The 23418-nt window shown below is 40.5% G+C and overlaps 2 protein-coding genes across 2 annotated transcripts in view; one reads left to right on the forward strand and one right to left on the reverse strand.

The window, feature by feature from the left end:
- The window catches only part of slc24a3 (solute carrier family 24 member 3), a 148248-nt gene that overhangs the window by 89334 nt on the left and 35496 nt on the right, over positions 1 to 23418 (forward strand). The window lies entirely within an intron of this gene.
- On the reverse strand, positions 16910 to 20799 carry LOC146620396 (uncharacterized). The gene is made up of 7 exons (XM_085369591.1): positions 20595 to 20799; positions 19761 to 20350; positions 19287 to 19466; positions 18778 to 18918; positions 18456 to 18510; positions 18142 to 18295; positions 16910 to 17057 (listed from the first exon to the last, which is right to left on the reverse strand). The coding sequence occupies exons 1-7, from the start codon at positions 20794 to 20796 to the stop codon at positions 16910 to 16912; spliced, it is 1470 nt and encodes a 489-aa protein (XP_085225717.1). The 5' UTR covers positions 20797 to 20799.

The following is a 23418-nucleotide window of genomic DNA, read 5'->3' on the forward strand; positions in this document are numbered from 1 at the left end:
GTGACAGCGCGCTCCTCCTCTGCAGCAGGGAAAAGGCACATCACTGGCAACATTTATGAAGAGTGTGTCGAGAGAAATTACAAAAGAGCTCCTCTCTCCTCTCCAACTGGGTTTATTTTCAGTGCATGTTTTTCATGCTCTGAATCAGTAAGCTGCAATAACATTTCTATCATGACGCTGTTGCTGTCACAGCAGTGTAGATATCATCAGCAGGGGCCAGACATTAAGGATTACACCATGATATAACTCCCGGTTACACACACACGTGCACATACACAGTTATGCCTGTAGATTTGTACTTGCTCCACTCGATGAGATGACAGTCTTGTCATCTTTTAGCACCTTGCCCTTACTTTAACCCTCCTAGCCAACAGACTTCACTGAATACATGTATTTCACCTTGATTCTGTGTTTGCACATGTCAAAGGTATCCCACAGCAAAAGGTCTGTTTACTGCAGGGTTTTCATGAAGCAACAAGCTCAGAAAAGAATCCAGCAAAGGGAAAAGCATCGAGTTGCTCATTACAAAAGTACAGTCAGACATTAAGCAGACATGTAAATATCCAAAGTTAGATAGTGATGCCATGATTTTCAACAGAGTGAATGCAAAGTAGGATCATGATAGGTTAGAGCCTGCCCTGAGCTATGTACTACAATACTACAAAGCTAGTTCAACATCTGCATGTTTCCATTTCCTTATCTGCCTTTACTTACACAATCTGCAATCAGTCTAAGCTTTCACAGGTGCTTATCCACTTGATAAGTCAATAGTGAGTTTCCCAATCTAGTTGTGAGCACGTGTGTGTGTGTGTGTGTGTGTGTGTGTGTGTGTGTGTGAGAGAGAGAGAGAGAGAGAGAGAGAGAGAGAGAGGACAGATAAATAACAGGAATGTTGTAAAGAGGATAATGTAGTCTGTATTACAGGGGACTGTGCTGAGAAGAAGCCACACGTCTTCCTGTTGGTTAGAATGATGACTGTGCTTCTGTAGAGCCAGCAGCAGGATGTTAAAACTGCATTGTCAGAAGTACAGTAATAATGTATAATCGCATTTGTTTAGTCTCAAGCTTTAAAAGATACAGCAGCAAACTGCTGCTACTTGTAGGTGGATGGTGATTTAAAGTAAGCACAGCCAACATAAAGTGTTACAGAGTGTTTTGGATGACCACGTGTCACCATGTACCTCCAATAGGGAAATACAGGGTGGGCCATTTATATGGATACACCGTAATAAAATGGCAATGGTTGGTGATATTAAAGTCCTGTTTGTGGCACATTAGTATATGTGAGGGGGCAAACTCCTCAAGATGAGAGGCACCAAACAAGGATGCCCACTCTCCCCGTCACTTTTTGCAATTTTTATCGAACCACTAGCAGCAGCATTTAGACAGGCTACAACAATTGTAAGAACGTAGAACATAAAATCAGTCTCTATGCGGATGATGTGTTGCTTTTTCTTCAAAACTCACAAACCAACCTTTCTGAGGTAATTACTCTAATAAACTGGTTTTCAAGAGTTTCAGATTATTCAATTAACTGGTCAAAATCTACAGTTCTTCCAATTAACTGCTCCTTCCATAATTCTTTTTCTGCCCCACTACAATCTGGAAATATTAAATATTTAGGTATTAATGTGTCTCCTAAGCTTTCAGACTTAACTAAATTAAACCACATCCCACTTCTAAAGAAAGTAGAAGGTGATCTGACTAGATGGAAATCTTTACCCATATCACTCATGGGAAGGGTCGCCACTATAAAAATGATGATCTTGCCAAAAATAAATTACTTATTTTTAATGATCCCGAACAAACCATCACAAGATTGGTTCAGATCTCTGGATTCATATATTTCTAAATTCCTTTGGAAAGATAAACCCCCGCGTATCAGCTTAAAAACGCTTCAAAGAACCAAGGATAGAGGAGGATTAGATCTGCCTAATTTTCAACAATATTTCTTAGCCAACAGGCTTCAGTACATCTCAGGATGGTTAAAACGTACCTTCTTAGATGAGCCCTGGCTAGATGTTGAACAGGCAATAATCTAGAGATTTCAGACCTACCATTTATCAGCTCAAACATCCAACAACATGAATGCTTTAAAAGCATCAACATCAGCTCTTCTCTGACAGCATGGTGGGAGTTTCTAAAAATAATGAAGTCTTCATTAATCCCATGCAGACGTACACCTATCTGGAATAACCCTGACATATTACAAAACAATAATATGATTAATTTCCCAGAATGGAGTTCCATCTGACAGACATATACAATATGGGATCAACAAGAAAAGATTTTTAGAATATCAACAAATTAAATCCATAGTAAAAAAGAAATTTAACCTCAGTCAAGTTAAATTGCAAACACCACCAAGCGCGGTACATTTTCTTACTCTTAAATCTCCTAAATTATTGTCTAAAATATACAGAACACTTTCTAAAATAGATGAATCAATATCTCTTCCTATTGCAAAGTGGGAAGCAGATTTGTCAGTCGGCTTAGACCAAAACTTCTGGTCTCAGATTTGCTTAAAAACCTTTAAATTGATTAGAAATCCCAGTCTGCAATTAATACAATACAAAATATTACATAGAGTGCACTATACAGGTCATCGGATGTTCCAGACGGGCTTTACATCTTCCAACAACTGCTCACACTGTCAAGGCAATACACCAGACAATTACATCCATGCTCTTTGGTTCTGTCCACCAGTGCAGAAGTTTTGGCGCGAGATATGTGAAGACTTATCAAAGTGTCTCAAATGTAAAATTCCAATCTCCCCTTTAGTGTGCTTGTTGGGCAAATTGGATGATGTCACTACAGAAACGAATACAGTCCACATGGTTTTTACTGCCCTTTGCATTGCCAAGAAAACTGTCCTCATGAACTGGAAAAATAAAAATAATCTTAATTCTAGCCAATATAGAAACCATCTAATAGATCACATCAATCCCTCTGGGCTCCTTTGATCGGCTCCATCACCTAGCGGGGGTGGGGGGTCGTGGTTTCGTCTTGCTCCTCCCTTCTTTTCCTCCCCATCCCCGGCTGCCTCCCTCTTCCCGCTCCAACACACCCACCCACACAAATAGGGCCTTGGGGTGCGGTTGTGTCACCAGGGTGCAGGGGAGGCATTGCCCCCCCCCGTCCCCTTCTGGCTGCCTGTGCCTCAATTTTATTCCACAACTTAGACATCCACATTACTCACACGCTCATAACACATACATATAGGGCCTTGAGGGTGGGCATGTTAACGGTGTCCAGTGGACGGTGTGTGTATTCAACCCCACCTCTGGCGCCGGTGCCCACCTCTCAATTTTAAATCCATGTAGACATTGAGGGTTCTCGGGAGGGGCCGTGCTAACACCTGCTGCTCTCTGGCAGCAGCACCATGCTCTCCCGTGTTTTAAATGCACCTTAGAACTAGGCCTGCACAATAAATTGAAAATTTATTGTCATCGCGATATCAGCCTGCGCGATGGGCCCATCGCAAAAGACGACGTAAACTGCGATAATTGGGTACCTTAAAATGTTTACACACGTGCTTTAAAGAAACCCCTTTACACATTTGACCAGTCGAATAGAGCCCTTCACGGCATTAACCAATCAAATGGATTAGAGGCCCGCTTCCTACGCAGGTGGGGAGCGAACAACGCTGCAGCAACGAGTCAGAGTTGTAAAGGCTGAGAGCGAGATGCATGACGAGAACGGTACTGACTATGAACTCGTGCCTAAAAAAAATTAGTACCTCGCTTTGGAGGTACTTTGGATTTGATAAAGACGATGTTCTCCAAACACAGGTACTCTGCAAAACTTGCCGAACACTCGGCAACCACCAGAGGAAACACGACTAATCTCCACCATCATCTTCAATACAACCACAGAGAACTGTTTGAATAGTTCCAGAAAAACAGGGCTAGCCAAACAAAGGTTGCTAATGTTAAGACAAAGAGCACCGCAGTCCAACAGCCGTCTCTGTATCAGAGTTTTTCAAGTGGAACTCCTTATGAGAAAACGTCGAAGCGCTACAAAGAAATAACAGAGGCCATTACACATTTTTTGACAAAAACATGATGCCTTTAAATACAGTTAGCAGAGAGGGCTTCACCAGTCTGATACATAAAGTGGACCGGAGATACAGTGGGGCAAAAAAGTATTTAGTCAGCCACCGATTGTGCAAGTTCCCCCACCTAAAATGATGACAGAGGTCAGTAATTTGCACCAGAGGTACACTTCAACTGTGAGAGACAGAATGTGAAAAAAAAATCCATGAATCCACATGGTAGGATTTGTAAAGAATTTATTCGTAAATCAGGGTGGAAAATAAGTATTTGGTCAATAACAAAAATACAACTCAATACTTTGTAACATAACCTTTGTTGGCAATAACAGAGGTCAAACGTTTACTATAGGTCTTTACCAGGTTTGCACACACAGTAGCTGGTATTTTGGTCCATTCCTCCATGCAGATCTTCTCGAGAGCAGTGATGTTTTGGGGCTGTCGCCGAGCAACACGGACTTTCAACTCCCGCCACAGATTTTCTATGGGGTTGAGGTCTGGAGACTGGCTAGGCCACTCCAGGACTTTCAAATGCTTCTTACGGAGCCACTCCTTTGTTGCCCGGGCGGTGTGTTTTGGATCATTGTCATGTTGGAAGACCCAGCCTCGTTTCATCTTCAAAGTTCTCACTGATGGAAGGAGGTTTTGGCTCAAAATCTCACAATACATGGCCCCATTCATTCTGTCCTTAACACGGATCAGTCGTCCTGTCCCCTTGGCAGAAAAACAGCCCCATAGCATGATGTTTCCACCCCCATGCTTCACAGTAGGTATGGTGTTCTTGGGATGCAACTCAGTATTCTTCTTCCTCCAAACACGACGAGTTGAGTTTATACCAAAAAGTTCTACTTTGGTTTCATCTGACCACATGACATTCTCCCAATCCTCTGCTGTATCATCCATGTGCTCTCTGGCAAACTTCAGACGGGCCTGGACATGCACTGGCTTCAGCAGCCGAACACGTCTGGCACTGCGGGATTTGATTCCCTGCCGTTGTAGTGTGTTACTGATGGTGACCTTTGTTACTTTGGTCCCAGCTCTCTGCAGGTCATTCACCAGGTCCCCCCGTGTGGTTCTGGGATCTTTGCTCACCGTTCTCATGATCATTTTGACCCCACGGGATGAGATCTTGCGTGGAGCCCCAGATCGAGGGAGATTATCAGTGGTCTTGTATGTCTTCCATTTTCTGATGATTGCTCCCACAGTTCATTTTTTCACACCAAGCTGCTTGCCTATTGTAGATTCACTCTTCCCAGTCTGGTGCAGGTCTACAATACTTTTCCTGGTGTCCTTCGAAAGCTCTTTGGTCTTGGCCATGGCGGAGTTTGGAGTCTGACTGTTTGAGGCTGTGGACAGGTGTCTTTTATACAGATGATGAGTTCAAACAGGTGCCATTCATACAGGTAACGAGTGGGGGACAGAAAAGCTTCTTACAGAAGACGTTACAGGTCTGTGAGAGCCAGAGATTTTCCTTGTTTGAGGTGACCAAATACTTATTTTCCACCCTAATTTACGAATAAATTCTTTACAAATCCTACCATGTGGATTCATGGATTTTTTTTTCACATTCTGTCTCTCACAGTTGAAGTGTACCTCTGGTGCAAATTACTGACCTCTGTCATCATTTTAAGTGGAGGAACTTGCACAATCGGTGGCTGACTAAATACTTTTTTGCCCCACTGTACCGCATCCCATCACGAAACTACTTTTCCCATGTCGCCATTCCACAAATGTATGAAACATGCTGCAAGACCGTCATGTTTGAACTGAGCCAAGCTGAAAACTACGTAAGCACTACAGTAAAGTTTCCTCTCTGTCATGGTCCTGGGCCATGTTGGCCCAGTATTCTTAGTTTTGGTGTGTTTTGTATTTTGTTCTTTATTTATGCCTTGGTTCCTAGGTTGTACTTCCCAGTTCAGTTTCATATTATTTTGTATCGCCGTTATCTTTTGTCAGCAATAAAGCTGTATTTTGAGTTCAGTCCTGTTTTCCCGTGAGTTTGCGTTTGGGTCCTCATCCTGCCTGCACACAGCCTGATCATGACACTCTCCAGTTTTGAATTACATCATAACTACTTGGTGAGTGGTAAAATGATGAACAGCTGCACTGAGATAATTTGCAGTATAATTTAAGTTATGTTTATTTAAAACTAATTCTAGAGACCGGGAAGGATGTCTTTCAGAATTCAAGCCTCAGAAATTTTTTTATGGGGCAATGTTTTTTAGTAAATAAATATAAATATTTAGTATTTACTGCTGTTTACACTTAGCTAGATTAACGTGATGGTGTTGTGTTTAGTATGTTGCTCTTTTTTTTTGCTTGTTTTCTCTTCTTTTTCTCTCAACACGTGAACCAGGAGATTTTTTCCTCTCTCTTTCTCTTTTTAAGTGCCCTTTCTCACTGTCCCTCTTCCCTTCTGTTTTTCTTTTCCTTCATCTTTCTTTCTCCCTTTCCTATCCCTCAGTCATGTCTGTCCCGTCTGTAACAAAAATAAAATAAAATAAATAATAACAACAAAGGTTGATCAAATGGACCAATACGGCAAGGCCGTGATGATCCATTTGAAATCCATTGGGTATCCTTGTTGGTCTTCAGACAACAATTCTGATGGCTAAAGAACCACATGGGACAGGCAAAAAAAAAAAAAGATGGGTGGTGACCATGGTGGCCATTTAGAAGTCGGCCATCTTGGATACAACTTTTGTTTTTTCAATAGGAAGAGGGCCATGTGACACAAGCACACCATTGTTTTTCTTGTGACATTACCAATACGTTTGATGTGTCACATGGCCCTCTTCCTATTGAAAAAACAAAAGTTGTATCCAAGATGGCCGACTTCTAAATGGCCACCATGGTCACCACCCATCTTGAGGAGTTTGCCCCCTCACATATATTAATGTGCCACAAACAGGACTTTAATATCACCAACCATTCCCATGTTATTACGGTGTATCCATATAAATGGCCCACCCTGTAGTGTGTATGTGTGTGCTTGTCATTCTGTTTGTAAACATTATAGCTTAAAAAGTTCTGAATGAATTCTGATAAAATTGTTTTATCATTCAATAAAACCCTCATAATGTTATGCTATGATTCTTACATGTGTGGAGTGCAATACCAACAAATAGAAAGTATAAGGATTTGAAATATGGTTGTAAACAAGAATAAGGTTAAAAATACACAGATAAGGTTACACAGCCAGTCTGTGGAGGGGAAATTCTGGCTTGTAGGGGATCAAGTACTTATTTCACTCAATGACATGCAAATCAATTTATAACTTTTATCTGATGCATTTGACTTTTGGTTGATATCCTGTCCTTCTCCATTAAAATGAAAATATGATTAAAAAATTAAAGACTGTTCAGTTCTTTGTGAGTGAGCAAAGCTACAAATTCAGCAGGCAATAAAATAACTGTCGTGATGGAAATTGGATTGATGAATATCACAATACACGTCTGGGTGCAAGGAGTGAGATCAAAAGGTTCTGAGAATCCTCCTATTTCTTATTAAAATATGAAAACTTTTCCGGAATTTAAATTCTTCCTTTCAAAGTCGTCATCTCTTGTGCGTCTGGACCATTTTCTTGACTGCAGCTGCTTTTAAATTTCGCAGTGGAAGTTCTGTTGCTGTCATTTTAAAAGAAAGATTTCAGACGAATCTATACACTGCTGTGAAAAACACTCCACAATTGCCTTCATGATAGCTTTAAAAGCTATCTCTGGCAGGGATAACTTGAAGTGAATGATTTCTGTACAACTTCAGCCTCTGTCACTGCTTTGGAGGAATTTTGGCCCACTCTTCTTTCCATGCTTTTGCTGTTTGGGGTTTGCAGCTCTCTTTAGTTTCCGCTGTTTTAGTCTGGTTGAAATCTGGACTGTGTAATTGCATCTTGATACTTTTCACCCAGTGTCTTGTTTCTGTGCTTAGGATCATCGTCCTGTTGCTTGAATCAGTTTCAGTCAAGGTTTAGCTGTCGGACAGATAGCCTCACATTTGACTAGACTCATTTATTATACAGAGGGTCTAGACAGGGTCCTGTAGCTGCAAAAGCCCAAGTCATCACTCCTCCATCACCGTGCTTGACAGCTATGAAGTATTTGTTTGATGTTTGGCACTTTGTGTGATTTTTGCCAAATGCAGTTCTGTGTATTACGGCCAAATATCTCTCTTTTGGTGTCTTCTGTTAAAAGGACATAAAATGATACATAAAAGCATAGAACAGAGAGTCTAACTGTTTCAGGCGTCAATAAATCTGTTCATTTAGGAGCCACGTGCTGTTCGCTAGCAGGACCTTGCTAACCTTTTTCCTGCTCTGGGACTGCAGAGCAGCATAGGTTTGTTACCTACGTAGGAACAGCTAGTGAACAGATATGTTCACACGTGTTCTGTGTTACTAAACAATAAAACACTGAAAGACCATTGTGTAGTGTGCATCAGCTGTAAATCAACTGTAAATGAAATAAATGGTCCGAACAGTCTTCAGAGTTTGTCGTCACATTCTTTGTATCTCTTCTTCCTCCCTCTCCCCCTCTTTTTATCGCTCCCAGTCGACTATTTTTTTTTTAAAGTCACACATGCATGGATACATTCACTGTCCCATCTCCTGTGCCGTGTGCATTATCAGAGAGAGGCAGGGCTCAGGTGTAGATCACTGCTGAAATTGAGTGTCATGGCAGCAGTTCATTAACACTGGGAATTATTAACAGCAAAAGAGTGACAGAGCAGCACCTCTGTGGCTCAAACCTACCTACATATATCATGATGTGTGTTTCCTTGAGTTTTAATGTCACAGCTGTTAATGCCCAGAAAACAAAAAAGCCACTACACTTAAGCCAACAATCATCGCTCATTATCAACCTCAGTGACAGAATGAGATGAAAATATATTTAAAAGGTTTTAATCCGTTTTTTTTTTTTCATATCAGCTTACAAAGCTAAATTAGAACGATCCCAGTACTGCTCAGATTACTGCACCATGCTATGTACACAGCCTCACTATTTGGAATTATCTGGCTCTAAGGATTAGCACTAACAGAGAGGAAGTTTGTAAGAAAATTCGCTCACTGGTCTGTGACAAGTCTGTGACAGTCAGAAGGATAGCCAAAATGTAAATAAGTCTAAATACTTGAATACTATGAATGCACCTAATATTGAAGATTGTAAAATGTGAAACTTTCCATGCTCGTGTCTTAAAAATTAAACACATCTTAATTGTCTACGTGTCCTTTCTCGATAAATGAGTAGTTCGGGTCAGTCCACAACCTGAGGTATTCCTGTTTAGCACAGTACAGCTGATACATTGTATAAAAGATGGACATATCCACTGTGTACTTGGACTGAAGTTATCAGCTAAGACTCGCAGGCTTGGTTAGCATACTGCATCCATGAACTGTACAGGTGCAATGCCAGGATAGCCATAATCCTAAAAGAGACTTAAACACTTAAACAGGCCTAGAGACTGGTTGGCGAGCGCCTGATAACCTCTGGGTGCTAGGGGAAAATATATACTCTGGTGTAGGTGTTTGACTGCAAGAGGTTGCTGGATGTTGCTGGGTGAGACTGTTCACAAACCTCCTTATGATGGCTTTGAGCAGTAGCAGTTTACTGTCCATAGTTTGCATGGAAAAAAACATTTGTCTGCAGACACTGGCTACCTGATCACTAAGCGCAAACTGGAAATGGAGAATGCTCACATTAAAAAAAAAAAAAAAGTTGTGTTTTACTGCTGAAACCAACACATTTCAATAAGTGCAACTGTTACTTTGAAGGTGAACGATGATTGTTTCTGAAGTTTCCGTTTGAAGCCTGCTTAGTGAGTAGTTGGTGAGAGTTTACAGACAGGGATCTTCCATGCAAATCTCCTGCAACCACTTGCCAACCTGAGGTATAGACTGGCTGGCAGTTGCAGATCACCATACTTTGGCAGATTGCTGTGTCAGTAACTAAAAAATATGATTCACTCACATTTTTGGTTGATGCCATAGGGAAAGGGAAGCAGCTATGTATATTGACATTAACACCAAACTTGACCATCAGCTTAAGTTTATGAAAGTTATCGTGTAGCCACATCATTTTCCTCTTACAATCTTCTGTTTGCATTCTCTGTCACCTTTTATCTGTTTGTAGTTGCTTAAGCATATGCAGGAGGAAGAAATGATTGAAGTTTTTTCCTTAAATGATACAGTAAGTTTTCTTGGGTATAAATTGACAGATTCATTCAGCACCAAAAAGGAAAAACATTAAAAACTGAGCGTCTTTATTCACTCTGTCTTCTTCCGCTCTTTGTTTTCTGCATCGAAACCTTTACTTTTACAAGCATTCCACCTCAGTAAATGTGTTTGTTATTAAGCAGCAGGCTTACAGTCACATGCTGTCAGAGCACCCAGTTACACCGGTCTAAAGTAAAATGAGAACATTTCAGTGCGACAACAGCTCGTCTCATTGTAGCCTACAGATAATCCTCAGCTTCAAATCTGGGCTGCTGCATGGAGGAATTTTATTCATACATTTACAGTTTCTGGTGTGGCAGTGGGGTGTTTCTCATAAAGGAAGAATTAGGGAGTTTAATTTGTTATTCATCTCTACTTTTAAATTAACATCTAGTTATCCTAGAATGCCAATGTTTCTATTAACTATTCAATAGACATTATGCTCAAGATTTACTTCGGAAGGCCAACTGGTGATAGTGATGTATTGTTGGCAATTTGAAGTTCTGCCATTGATGTAACAGCATGAAGATTTTTGCACACAGCCAAAAGTAATGCAAATTAGCAACAAGACTTAATGAGGAAACAAGCAATCAACTACAGGCCCCTTCATTCATAGGAAGTGGCACGTGCTGCGCAAGCAAAGCACAGCGCAAGCACACAGGGAAGGAGTACCGATGCACAGCGCGCTGTGACGTACATTCACACAGCCAACAGAGGCGGAGCCTACAGCTGCGCTGTTTAATCAAAAACACGGAAGAAAACTCGATTCTGTGAGTATGTTCATACGTTTAAGTGCGTATACGGGAGGAAGGAAGGAAACCAGTCTTGTGGAAACATATTTGCACTGAATTGGCGTGAAACAGTGAAACACCTTATTAAATTTCGGAAAGCATATGTATAGTTTAGGTTTATATACTCAAGGTATTAAGCTTAATTTTATACTTTGGTTGTACCTTCTCTTCATTAGTAGAAATAGTGCCAGAGCTCTCTTCTTTATGAATGAGAGATGCATGTTTTGATATAACATGCGCATTTAGTACACGTACAGGCATTGCAAAAAAGTGACATGCAGGCAAAGCGCAACACAGATTTTAGGCTATTGCCTCCAGCTAGCAGTCAGTGCAGTGCATGCTGCTTCCTATGTAAAAGGGCCTTAACTGTTTTCTTCCATTATAACTGGTTACCTAGATTGTTCACTGTAGACAAAAGATACTAGCAGATGCGTCAGTAGACAGAAAACCTCTCTGTATTTAAAACTTTTGCATCTGGTCAGTGGAAGTACTGGATAACATTTCCCAAAAAGCCACATCTCTACCAGTAATGTGTGGATACACTCCACAGAGGAAAGCAAATTTCTATGACTTTGACACTTTGCGCATAGATGTTTTTACCGAATATATGAGTCAATGTCTGCGGTGAAGACAAAATGAGAAGGAAACAGCAGAAAACAAGACACTGAAGACACAAGAGGAAATAATCAGACTATGAAAAACAAAACACGGAGCAGCCCAGGTCGATCTGCCCTCTCCTCTGCTCCTCTATAAACTCTTCCTCTTAGTGTCTGCTTCCTCAGGCCACAATTAACATAAGAGGTGACTCACTGAGGGGGCTGGTGCCCAGTACATACTAGCCCACCCTTGTGGAACAGAAGCGGGGAGACTAACCCCTGTTCTGCCCTGCTTGTTATCTTGTTAATCACTCACAGCAGCAAAACCACAGAATGAATGTAGGTAAAATGTGGCGTTAGTGTAAAGCGATCAGACTTACTGGTTAAGAAAATAAAACAGAATTTTGTTACACTGGCTCCCATCTATTCTCTTCGGCTTATCCTATCCCATACTGCTACCTATCCAGCAGGCCGCTGTCTCCCGCAGGGCTCAACACTGTCTGTATTAGACAAAATACAAACAGTCAGTTCTGGAAGTGTGTTAAAATGTGTTGAAAACAGGCAAAGTCAGCACTATAAACATCAGGCCAGCTTTGATGAGAATCAAGCTATGATCGCTCTCTAAAAACACCTCTAAAACGTCTTGTGATATTCGGGATGTGCTGGGTTAGTTTGACAACAACTAATAAACTGGCAAAAGGGTCGCGAGTACCCAAAACCCATTCACAAGTGCAGGAAGTGAGGTCTGTTTTCAGAGTTTGAGTTGATGTGACCTCCAAATTTCTCAATTCAGTCAAGCACCATTAAGACGTGTTGTGGAAAAACAAGTCAGATGAAAGGTCTGCTGCTAACATCTTGGAGCCTGATACTGCAGAACACATTAAGAGAGCTTGTGAAAGCCTTGACTCGCCATGTCAGAGCTGTTTTGACAGCATAAGCGGGACCTGGACTGGGCAGGTGGTTTTAATGTTGATCAAAGTGTATTAGTCACATGTCACACACCCAGTCCTCCATAGAGGAGACAGTGAAGGAGTGTATTGAGCTTTCTATCTCATATCATTTGAATCCCAGGTCAGCACAGGTCATGCTCTGATTTCTCACTGTCCACATTTGCTGCCACACTGATTAAATGCCAGTATTACCATCTAACCTTTAGCATGGATGTAGCACACGCACACACATAAGCACTCACGCCGCTGTTTAGTGTGTACTTGTTTTTTCCAAATGCAACACAAAGTCTGCTGTCATTCATCTCCCAGACGTCCTACATCCCTGCCTCCGTACCATCTATCCATTTTCCTTTTTCAGTATCAGTTTTGTTTTCCTTCTACCCATACACTGTGATTCAAACCTCACACCTCCCAACTTGCAAATAGACACATTTCCATGAATATGATGTCTCTGTAGAGGATTATAAAAACAAACTCCTTGGAAACAAGGACGCAGAACATGGAGAGACACAGAGAGAGAGTATTCCCAGCCAAAGCTTATTAAAAGCCTGCGTCACTGTGTTTGATCTGGAATGTGTTTCATCAGGTGTTCTCCACCAGCTCCTAAAAAGAGCATCTTACTCTTTAGCTCTTAATATGTTCAACATATTTCAACTTTCTCTGTTTCACACCATCTGTCTCTGAAAGCACAAAGGCCTGCTTTAGTTGTTGATGGAGCAGAAAGAGTGGCTAAAAATAGGAAAGTTACAGGCCACAAAATCAAGAAACATGAAAGCAGTTATGCTAAATCCATCCAGCATGGGGCCTTAAGAATTATGTGATAGTTCCACAGATGGCACTGCGATGGTAAGGGACTGGTTACCTTTGATTGCTTTTTAGAAAAAGGTCAGAATTTGCCTTTCAATTGGTAAATATTAGATGTCCTTTCTTGTGTATTTACAACAATAAAAGACTCACAGTATATCTGTGTGAGCATCATGGAGCTGGAGAGATTAGAAGTGAATCTCCAACACTAAAAGTTGAACATTAGGCTGAGGGTTTCTGTCAACCAGGTCAGTTTCCACTCAGGGAAAGATTTCAGCTCTATAAAGATAACACCTGCCTGCTGAATTATAATTATTATGGCCACAAGTGGGAGTTTAAACATACACCATTCAACACAGTTGGTAAACCATCCAGCTGGATAACATATTGGAGCACGATGAATTCAGTTCAGTTTTATTTACGTAGCGTCAAATCACATAAACAGTCACCACAACGTGCCTAAAATGGTTGTTGTTGCCTGACACTATCACCGAAGGTCAGATGAATCCCTGGGTGGTTGCTCAGCAGAGTATACAAGAACTGTATACCCAAAGTCTCAATTATTCTCTGTAGATTCATCATTTTTGTCATATTAAATTTTTTAAAAATTACTTGCTAAAAGTTTTTCCAGACTTTTGAAAAGGCTCCTTTAAAGTTTTTATGGATTCTCTGCCAGCAGCACCTTTTCTGCAAATCTGAATTCATATCTTAGATCTTTCTCAGATCTTTGTGTCCTGTGAGGTTTAAAGGTGATAAACTGCAGCTGAGCCTTAAGTCTTAAAGTCTTATATCAGATTTACCTCTGACTCTGCTTCTAATCTAAAATGTGGCACGCTATTATAGTATCTGTCGTATTAAAATAACAATTAAAGAGCTACAAGAAGGAGCAGAAGCAGTTTTTTTTGTTGTTGTTTTTTTTGTTTTTTTCCCCACACTGACAACCCAGGGAATACAGAGGTCACTTGCCCAGCTACTGTAGCTCAAGGGTGGGCTAGCGTGAACCTGACGCCCCCTTCACTATGCCACCTATGGTGCTAATTGTGGCCCAGGGCTGCAGACACTCGGAGGGATAGTTTATGGAGAAGCGAAGCGGAGCAGAGGGCAGCTCAACCGTTCACTCAGTCTTCCTGCTCTGCTCTCCTGCTGTCTTTTCTTTTGTTTTTCCGTTGGACGTGTTTCTTTTTGCAGTTATCTGCATTATTTTTTTTGCCTTTTCCTTCAGATCTTAAAAGCCATCACAAAGACTTGTTTATTTGTATTTATCTAACATGATGTTAGTGGGCGATTTACAGGAAAATGCAGTAAATAGAATTGACCTCTCTGTTCGCCCCCCTCTCTTTCTCTAATTTCTACACTTTTCTTTCCTGCTGACGAATGTCCGACGTGTTAGGTAATACCACCCACTCACTTGTAAGCACTTGTGGCAGAAAATAAATGCAACCACATGCTGCAGTTTGTGTATATGTGTGTACTTGCATGCTTTCTTCTGCAGTAACGTGTTAACGATTAGCAAGCTTAAGGCCACGGGCTTGAACATTTTCAATTTACATCATATTTCTGCTGCTGCTTACATGCACATGTCGTGCAGACCCTGTCTGTCTGAAGCTGCTGAGTTCAGCATAGAAAGTAAGAAACTAAACAAGTGGTGCTACCAGACTTAAACTTACACATTCTTCTTAATGCATTAAAATGCATTTGCAGGATTAGGACGGCTACACGACTGATTTGCTCTGGGTGTGTGTGTGAGTGCATGCACTTATAGCTGTAGTTTACAAACGTGCATTTTTCAATGCAAGTGCAAGTACAAGTTTTACCTTTTGAAACATGTTGGCTAATACTTTTTAGACTAACATCATCTGTTGCCGGTTTGGGTCACACTTTTTAATGGTTCACTGCTACATTTATTACCCATATCCTAATCCCTGAATTAGATTCTCATTTGCAACAGTATCTATACCAAGAGTGCCATCTTCTCTTCTTCTGGGACACCACTTCACACAGACGTATAGATAGCAAGACAGTGATGAAGAAATAGTACTTTAAATTTATGTTACTGTATTTTTTGCCAGACAAATTAAGAACAGTATTGTTATTGATGTTATTTGCATTTTTTATCTATTTTTAAAAATATGTGACCCTTAATTTTTTGTCATTTTGATGTGTTTGGGATCAAGTTTGAAAGTCTACACTGTTAAAAAAAATTCCGTTATAAAACGGAAAAAGTGCTGGTAATTAATTACCAGCACTTTTTCCGTTATTGTACGGGCACTTCCGTAAACCTTAAAATGGATATTTCTGTAGATTTACCCGAGTTTTTCTGTACCATTGACGGACATTTCCGTCAAACCTAAAATGGAAAATTCCGTATTTTCCATAAATTTCGGCGTTATTGCACAGACAATTCCGTAAACCCTATAACAGATATTTCCGTAGATTTACCTGACTTTTTCTTTACCATTTACGGACAGTTCCATCAAACCTAAAATGGAATATTCCGTATTATTTAAGTACTCAATCCATACCATTTACGGACACTTCAGTCATCCTAAAATGTTTAATTCTGTACCATTCTCTATACCGTTTACCATCAATAAAGCACAAATGTAGAATCACAGCAATTATTTATTTCCTTTAACAGCTGCCAGTGCTTTAAAGTGATTTCACTTTTTGTGGTGAATGATTTGCAATATTTACACTACAACCATTAAAACATTCAGAACATCACCTTCACATTCAGAGAAATTTTACATACATAAACCAGCTGTTTTCTCAAAGAAGTACAGCCATGTCCTTTAACAGGGAGATGCCAAATCTAGCAACTTTTTAGCATCCACAGGCTGACAGGCATTAATAACAAATTGATTTGTTAAAGACAATGACAAAATAAGACAATAAAACTGCCAGCATTGCTGTTGCTGTCTCACCTGTCAGTGCAAAATGAGGAGCCCCCTCCAGGAGGATGCAGAAACCTACACCTCCAACTCCACATATCACACCGACAGGCAGAGCTCTGCAACCAGTGGCTGACCTTTCTACAAAAAACAAATAGAACATTAGAAGTATTACATTATACAACTTTTCTATAAAACATCAGTGCAGCAATAACAACCATGACCTTAGAAGGATGACTGTGCAACATGCCATAAAGAGATTTTTAAAACTCTTAAAACAACTTAAAACTAAAAAAAAATTAAAACTTACACCTCCAACTCCACAATGACAGGAAAAGCTTAACTGGAATGACAAATATCGCCCACCTTCCCTCCCCCTTAACATGGGGGATTTGAAACTGCAGCATGTGTGTTGTGGGCATCTAGTTAAAACATCTGAACTCACCTAATACTGTAAAAATCTGTATTTCTACTCCCAAGCCCCATGTTTTTGGATTTGCCTTTGTGTGTGTGTGTGTGTGTGTGTGTGTGTGTGTGTGTGTGTGTGTGTGTGTGTGTGTGTGTGTGTGTGTGTGTACATTCAGTCCAAAAAGGTATTTTCTGAGCTCTGAGAACAGCTCAAATGGCCCATTCAGATTCCTTCTGCTTGCATTCAAATTCCTTCAGCTGAGAAACCAGCTTGCACACCTGTGGAGGAATGAAGTGCCGTTTCTTCCCCTTCTTCTCTGCCTTGGAGCCTCGCTCAGGATTGACCCCAAAGAAAACTCTGAGGGAAAAAAAAAACAATAGTGATATGCAGACAAAGTTTGCACATGTAGTGTGGCTTGACAGGAGTGGAGCAGTTCAATAAAATCCTACATTTGTTTTCTTCAATATGCCCCTATGTGTGAACCTCTCTATCATTCTAGTTGACCATCTGTCTAGAACCCAATGTTGTTGTGGTGCTGGTGCCAGTGGCTAAGCTCTCTTCCTTTGTCTTTTCAAGACACATGCATTCACACTGTGCATATACAGAAATGTTTGCAAGGGTGAGAAGTCTGCTTATCACCAACACATGACAGCATGCATCCTCAATGTGTATGCAGGGATATTATAAATGCACAGAACACAGAAGGGGATAGAAAACACAGTTGACATTGTCCTATCAAAAGGTGTAACAGCACATTTGAACACGGACTGTCCTGGGGGTTATTCAAACATGGAGTGGAGAAACTGTGACATTCAGTGCACGTTACACATCAGTACAAGTATTAACATTTGGGCATGAATCCACTATGTAGTATTTTTTAAATTAATATGTTTAGTCTTTCCTTCGGGGGGGGGGGTCCCTGGAACAACATATTTTGAGTTTGGGGTCTGCAGCCAAATAAATTTCAGTTTGTGTGTCTTTGACATGAAAAGGTTTGACCACCACTGACATAACCTGGTCTCAGGTGCTAATGGTTTTAAAGAGATAGCTCAAACGAATTTTGTGTCAACAAACCATTCTGAGAAAAATATGTTTTTGCTCCATTTCCCAACTGGAATCATGTTATGTTTGTTTTGTTATTGATTGACTTAGGACACTATTTAAAGCAAAAAGCATGTTACCTGCCCTTTAAAAAGATATGACACATTTATTCCAACAATAGTCTTCAACAGGGAGCTACAAAATCTCTGAACAAATCCATATTCAGGGGGATCATAAGCCAATAACAGCTGATCTAAAAGCTCACAGCATGTGACGACACATTTTGAGCTTGTACATCTCAGACAAACGGGTTTAGTGTAGATTGACAAAAAGCAGGTCAGGTGCAGAAAGGCACGGCAAAGTCACATTTACAAAGTATTTCCAAACAATGAGTGCTTACCTTTGCATGAATTCGAGAGTAAAAGCCATCTCCGGTGGGTATTGGACGTTGCAGACATAAAACATGGAGAAGACGTAGCTCAAGGCCACAATGGGAGAGGTGATGTGGTCATTGACAAGTAACCCATCAACAGCAATCTTGAATTGCTGGTCACCTTAAACACAGATAAAAACCATGTACCATTTACAAAAAAAAAAAAAATCCTATATTTTAAGGCAAGCAAAACATTTCTTTAATAAATATGACACAACAACAGCTTATAACAACAGCTAACAACAGCTTGCTGGGATACAAAAAAAGATTTAACTACAAACCTCTGATTAGGATGCATGGGGTCACTGGGAGTTCGACTTCAGGATCTGCAGAGATCTGTTTTGGTGACAGACATGATACATGAATTAATGTTTCCAGTACACACAAACCTGCTGGCAAATTGACTATCTGCTAGTGTCTTCATCAGACAGAGGTAGCCATTATGCAAAAACATTAATGTAAATAGTTTATAGATAGAGAGTTTATAGAGAATATCAGCAGCACAATTAGGGGAATCTATACTTCCTACTGTGGTTGGTTACTTGGTTCACCACTGGATGCAAATAATTATCTTGCACACAGTTTAAAATCTACAACATCTACCTCTTTTTTGTGGAAGAGTTTATAAGAGTCTTCCTTGAAGTATTTTGAAATGCCACAGATGAGCTGTATTGGACCTTCGCCCATCTTCATCCCTTTGGAGTCAAGGAAGTCATTGATCCCCTTTTCTTTTTTGGAAAGTTCCTGTTCAAGGTTCAAGGTGTTAATTTTGTACAAGTACATAAGACTAACACTCATTTTCGTTTGGAGCTATGGAGAGAATTTTGAAAAAAATAAAAATAAAAATGAATTATTTCATTTTCATTTGCAACCTGTTCTGTTTTGATCTCAAATGTCCTGCTTTTTTGGTTGTCACTTCCTGATTTTTGGTCTCAAATCTATTCCATTTGATTGTTCATCCAAGTTATTCTATTTGATTGGTTGCCAGTTTATCTTTTTTGGTCTCAACTCTCTTTTTGGTTGCAAATCTTTTTCTGATTGATTAATAAAGACAAAATTCTCTCCATATGGAACAGCACAGCACAATCATAATAATAACAATAACAACACACCTGTGCCAGCTTGTTTTGTACAGAGAAGCCAAGGAGTTTAGATGCATGATCAAACAGGTGAGGAACTTCAAACAGGAACGGCCACTCGTCCTTTACAACGGCAATAGTGGTATCATCATCGTTGAGGATTTCACGCTGAATGGGATATGTTTCAGTCATCAATTTTCGAACAGATGACTCCTAAAGATATGAGGCAGTTAGACAAACAGTCGAACAGTTAGTCAAACTAACCAATTAAAATAATAAAACAGGGTATCAATTTCAATTGACTATGGGCATAGTGATCTACAGACGATCTACAATTTCACAATGTGTCCTAAATTGTACTTGGACCCAGACCTTATCGCATTACTCCTGCTATATACTATTGCTGTGTGAATGGTTGTATGTCTAGATGGTGGACTGTAGGAACCGAATTGCCCTTCGAGGATTAATAAAGCTTTCTATATCTGTAATGGATGATTGCAGACCCACCTGAAGATCCTGGGTTTGAAAGGCACGTTTCAACTCATCTCGTTTAGACAGCAGGTCTTCTCTACACACGGCCCCCTCAATGATTGGATCCCACGCCACACATCCATACAGATCTGAATTCCTGGGCCTTTTCTTTGTTGAATTTTCACCCCCTGCTTGCCTCTTCAGTGAGCTTTGTGGCCTCTTCATATTTTCAATTCTGTGTTCCAGCTGACGAAAGAGAGTTTCAGAACCATCTTTTGCAAAAGGTTTGTTTCCAAACGGCTCTGTCAGCTTGAAGGAGGCAGGATATTGTCCTACAATCATACTGGCGAGTTCCCTCAGCTTTTGTCTACCAGGTCTTCCTGGGTGTTTATGGAGGTAATCTTCAGCGACGATCCGAACCATCTCTCGTCTGTCTTTCCCCATTATGTACTTTTTTTCACGCAACTCATCCATGACTTTTGAGGGAAATTTGTGCCATGGTACAGAATATGTGTCTTGGGATGGGGAGTCGGCTGTCTCAGGTGGTGTTGAGGGCAGCTGAAACCTCTGTGGTTCAGGTGTTGATGAGGGGCCAGGCCGGGTGAACTGCGGTGGAGTTTGTGAATCTATGGATGACATGACAAACATCTCCATAAATTAAACACATCACAATTGTTGCAAATCAATTAATACATTGGTCCTCAATGTCCAGTTTGGGTCAACCAGGAATACAAATGGACCTAATTATGAAAACCAATTATAGAGTAATTATTGCCATGTACAGCTGATGGCAACTTTTTTTTTGCATTTTTGGAATAAACCTTTGTAGTTTCAGAAAACTTGCATTAAAACAGAGGGGCAAAAACTCACCTGCTTCCAATGCTTTGACAGCTCTGACGAATCTTTTGCACTGAATGAATGGCAGAGTGTCTTTAATGTCCTCCGGGTCCACAAGGCTCAGGTCATCTACAGAGAGAACTCCTAATTCCTCCAGTTTAGCCATGAGTGTATCCATCTGATCGCTACTGAGCGATGGCATTGCTTTCTTGACATAGTTTTTCACAAGTTCCATGTTGGTGTGTGTTTAAGAGGAATGAGCCACCGAGTACCTCTCTGGTAAGAATAAAGTGGATGATAATCATCAAGTTTGTTCAAATCATGGCAACTGAACAGGTCAGAAGCATTTTCATCAAGTTCATAGAGTTCAAGATCAGGTATCCAGCTGGCAGTTTTCCCTCGAAGCAAAAGTAGGACAGTAGTTTCATTTTTTACAAAAATGCTTGCTATTTGTCCTAACTGCAGTAGTCCTTTTGCGTAGCTCAGTAAGACCAGCATTCCATTTGCATATGTAGTGCCTTTAACCTGCACACTCTCTGTGACAACTGAGTTACTTGAGTTCAAATCAAATTCTCCAACCACTGTCTTTATGTTCTGGTCATAGAGCTCTGGATAGAACCGTGTTGAGTCTGAGACATGAACCTGGGAACGAAACAAGGTACCACAAGACTGATAAGCCTGAAGCAACTGGTGCCGTTCAGCCAGAGACTTGGTTACATTTATGAAGTTCTTACTTGCCCTAATGCACCTTTTAAAATAAGAATGCAATGCCTTGTGCATAGGGCTCTGCTCGTATATACTATTCCCAAGAGATGTTACAGTCTCCCTTGGAACACCATACTGCCCCAGTTCACAGGCTAGTGCATCCACAGTATATTCCTGTTGAATATCACTTATAGTTCTCATTTCATTTGCTATTTCTGTTATTGTGGAGGCTGGAACCAAATATTTTGCCTGTAAACCCAAGTAAAACTGAGCAAGACTCTCTGTGAAGTTGTCTTTCACTTGATCACTGCAGAAATTATCACTTTGTTCTGCATCAATGTTAAAACTTTCAGGTTCTTCAGGTTCTACATGTGATCCTTCACCTTGGAAAGACCGTTCTGTTAGTTCACATATATGAACTGGGGCTATCTTGGTAACATCCCACCCTTTATGGTATCTGGAAATATGCGTTAGGGATGACTTTACATTGAATGTCTTAGAACATCCATCAAAGGGACACGTTACAGTCAAACCCTCATCTATGTGACCACTCAAATGACACTTTAAAGTTTTAAGATCATCATATTCACTGCTGCAAAAATTAAACAAGCACCTTAACTGTACAGACACATTACGGTTCCATGTTTGTGTGCTCCTTCTGTCTACATGAGCTCGTGACATATGCACAGCAAGGCTACTGTATGTGTTAAACTTCCTTCTGCAATCCCTATGGCCACATAAAAAGATACATTATTATTATTTCTGTGTGTTCGGCAGTGTTTCAAGTAATCAGTCGAAGACCGAGCGTTAAAGCCACAAATGTTACAAGTCAACATTTTTAAGAGATTGAATTTGCCAATTGACGGATAGCCAGAATCAGAACAGAATCAATATGAAAACAATAAATTTATATCAGCACAGTGAAGCATATTCACTTTTCAGGTACCTTCAAATAAGTAATCTGCGTTGGGCTGCATGGGCCACTCTCTTTGGGCTGCAATGTTTTCTGCAATGAAATCTGATTCTACTTAACTATCACCCCTTTTAATTATTACCATGTTCAGTTGCATGCTAACGTAACACAGCGAGCTATAACAATACACACATGTGGCTAATTTACACACACACACACACACACACACACACACACAAGCGCGCGCATCCAACTTATGGGCTAACATTAACTTTAGTTGGGCAAACCACGCTTCAAAATAACGCAAAACCCACACATTCAAATGTTACCATGAAACACACACGGCTACCAACTGACTATCGAGACCAAATTTCATGTAAGAGGGAGGGAAAAAATGGTTTTTGACGTACTTACGAAGCGCAGGCGGCTGGCTAATGCTAACGCAGCTAGCAGCAAACGTCCACTCACATACACACCACTACCAACTGCCTATCGAGACCAATTTAATGTACGAGGGGGAACAAGGTGGCACTCCATTCTCATTCTCATTCCACACAACCAACCTGTTTCCAACTTTCCTTGTGACTTGTAGAAATTTAGGTAGGCACTGACCGCACTGAAAGTAATGGCGTCGGAATATTCTGGCTGGGGGAGAAAATTCTGCCTTGCGCAACAGCAAACTTTCCGTATTTCGCAAAACGGAGCGAATCCGTAGCAAATCCACGGTAAAGGGACCCCTAAATTTACGGATTTTTTTAACAGTGTAGTATTGTGCCAATCCCAGATGATTAGAGAGACCTACTTGGCCCACACAAATGATGGGATCAGGTGGCTCGGTTTTTCCTGTGTGGAGCAAACATACTGAAATGGTTTGTGCTTCTTTCAAGGGGACATGTGGAATAAAGTTATTCAGAGTAATCACTTTCATACTTTGATGAAGCACTTTCTTTCTCTTCAAAGATGAAAATGCCTATGACTACTCTAAGAATGAATGCTTCACTCATTCAAGCGTTCACTGGATGGTTTGAGTTTGAAATAATGTGAATGCCATGCTGTGGCCTTCAGTGTCACCAGATGTCAGTCCAACTAAATGACTATGGGAGATTTCATGGTACTGTGCTAAACTCCACCACGATCATAAAAACACAAAATGAGGAGACATCTTTTCTTTGCTAGTTTCAGAGAATTTTAGGATCAGTGCATACGTAGTTGTTGTTGTTTTCTTTTAAAGTGATGTCA

Source organism: Diplotaxodon limnothrissa, linkage group LG13 (genome assembly GCF_057381915.1).
Source record: "Diplotaxodon limnothrissa isolate DT_005_m linkage group LG13, D_limnothrissa_male_GT1.1, whole genome shotgun sequence".
Lineage (NCBI taxonomy): Eukaryota > Metazoa > Chordata > Actinopteri > Cichliformes > Cichlidae > Diplotaxodon > Diplotaxodon limnothrissa.

Bases quoted from the DNA above. Each gene is read 5' to 3' on its own strand.
- LOC146620396 (XM_085369591.1), bottom strand. From the start codon at position 20,796: ATGGAACTTGTGAAAAACTATGTCAAGAAAGCAATGCCATCGCTCAGT. The intron at 19,467-19,760 runs GTGGGTCTGCAA...TCATATCTTTAG, and splicing joins TTCAAACCCAGGATCTTCAG to GAGTCATCTGTTCGAAAATT. The intron at 18,511-18,777 runs GTAGATGTTGTA...TCACCAAAACAG, and splicing joins AACTCTTCCACAAAAAAGAG to ATCTCTGCAGATCCTGAAGT.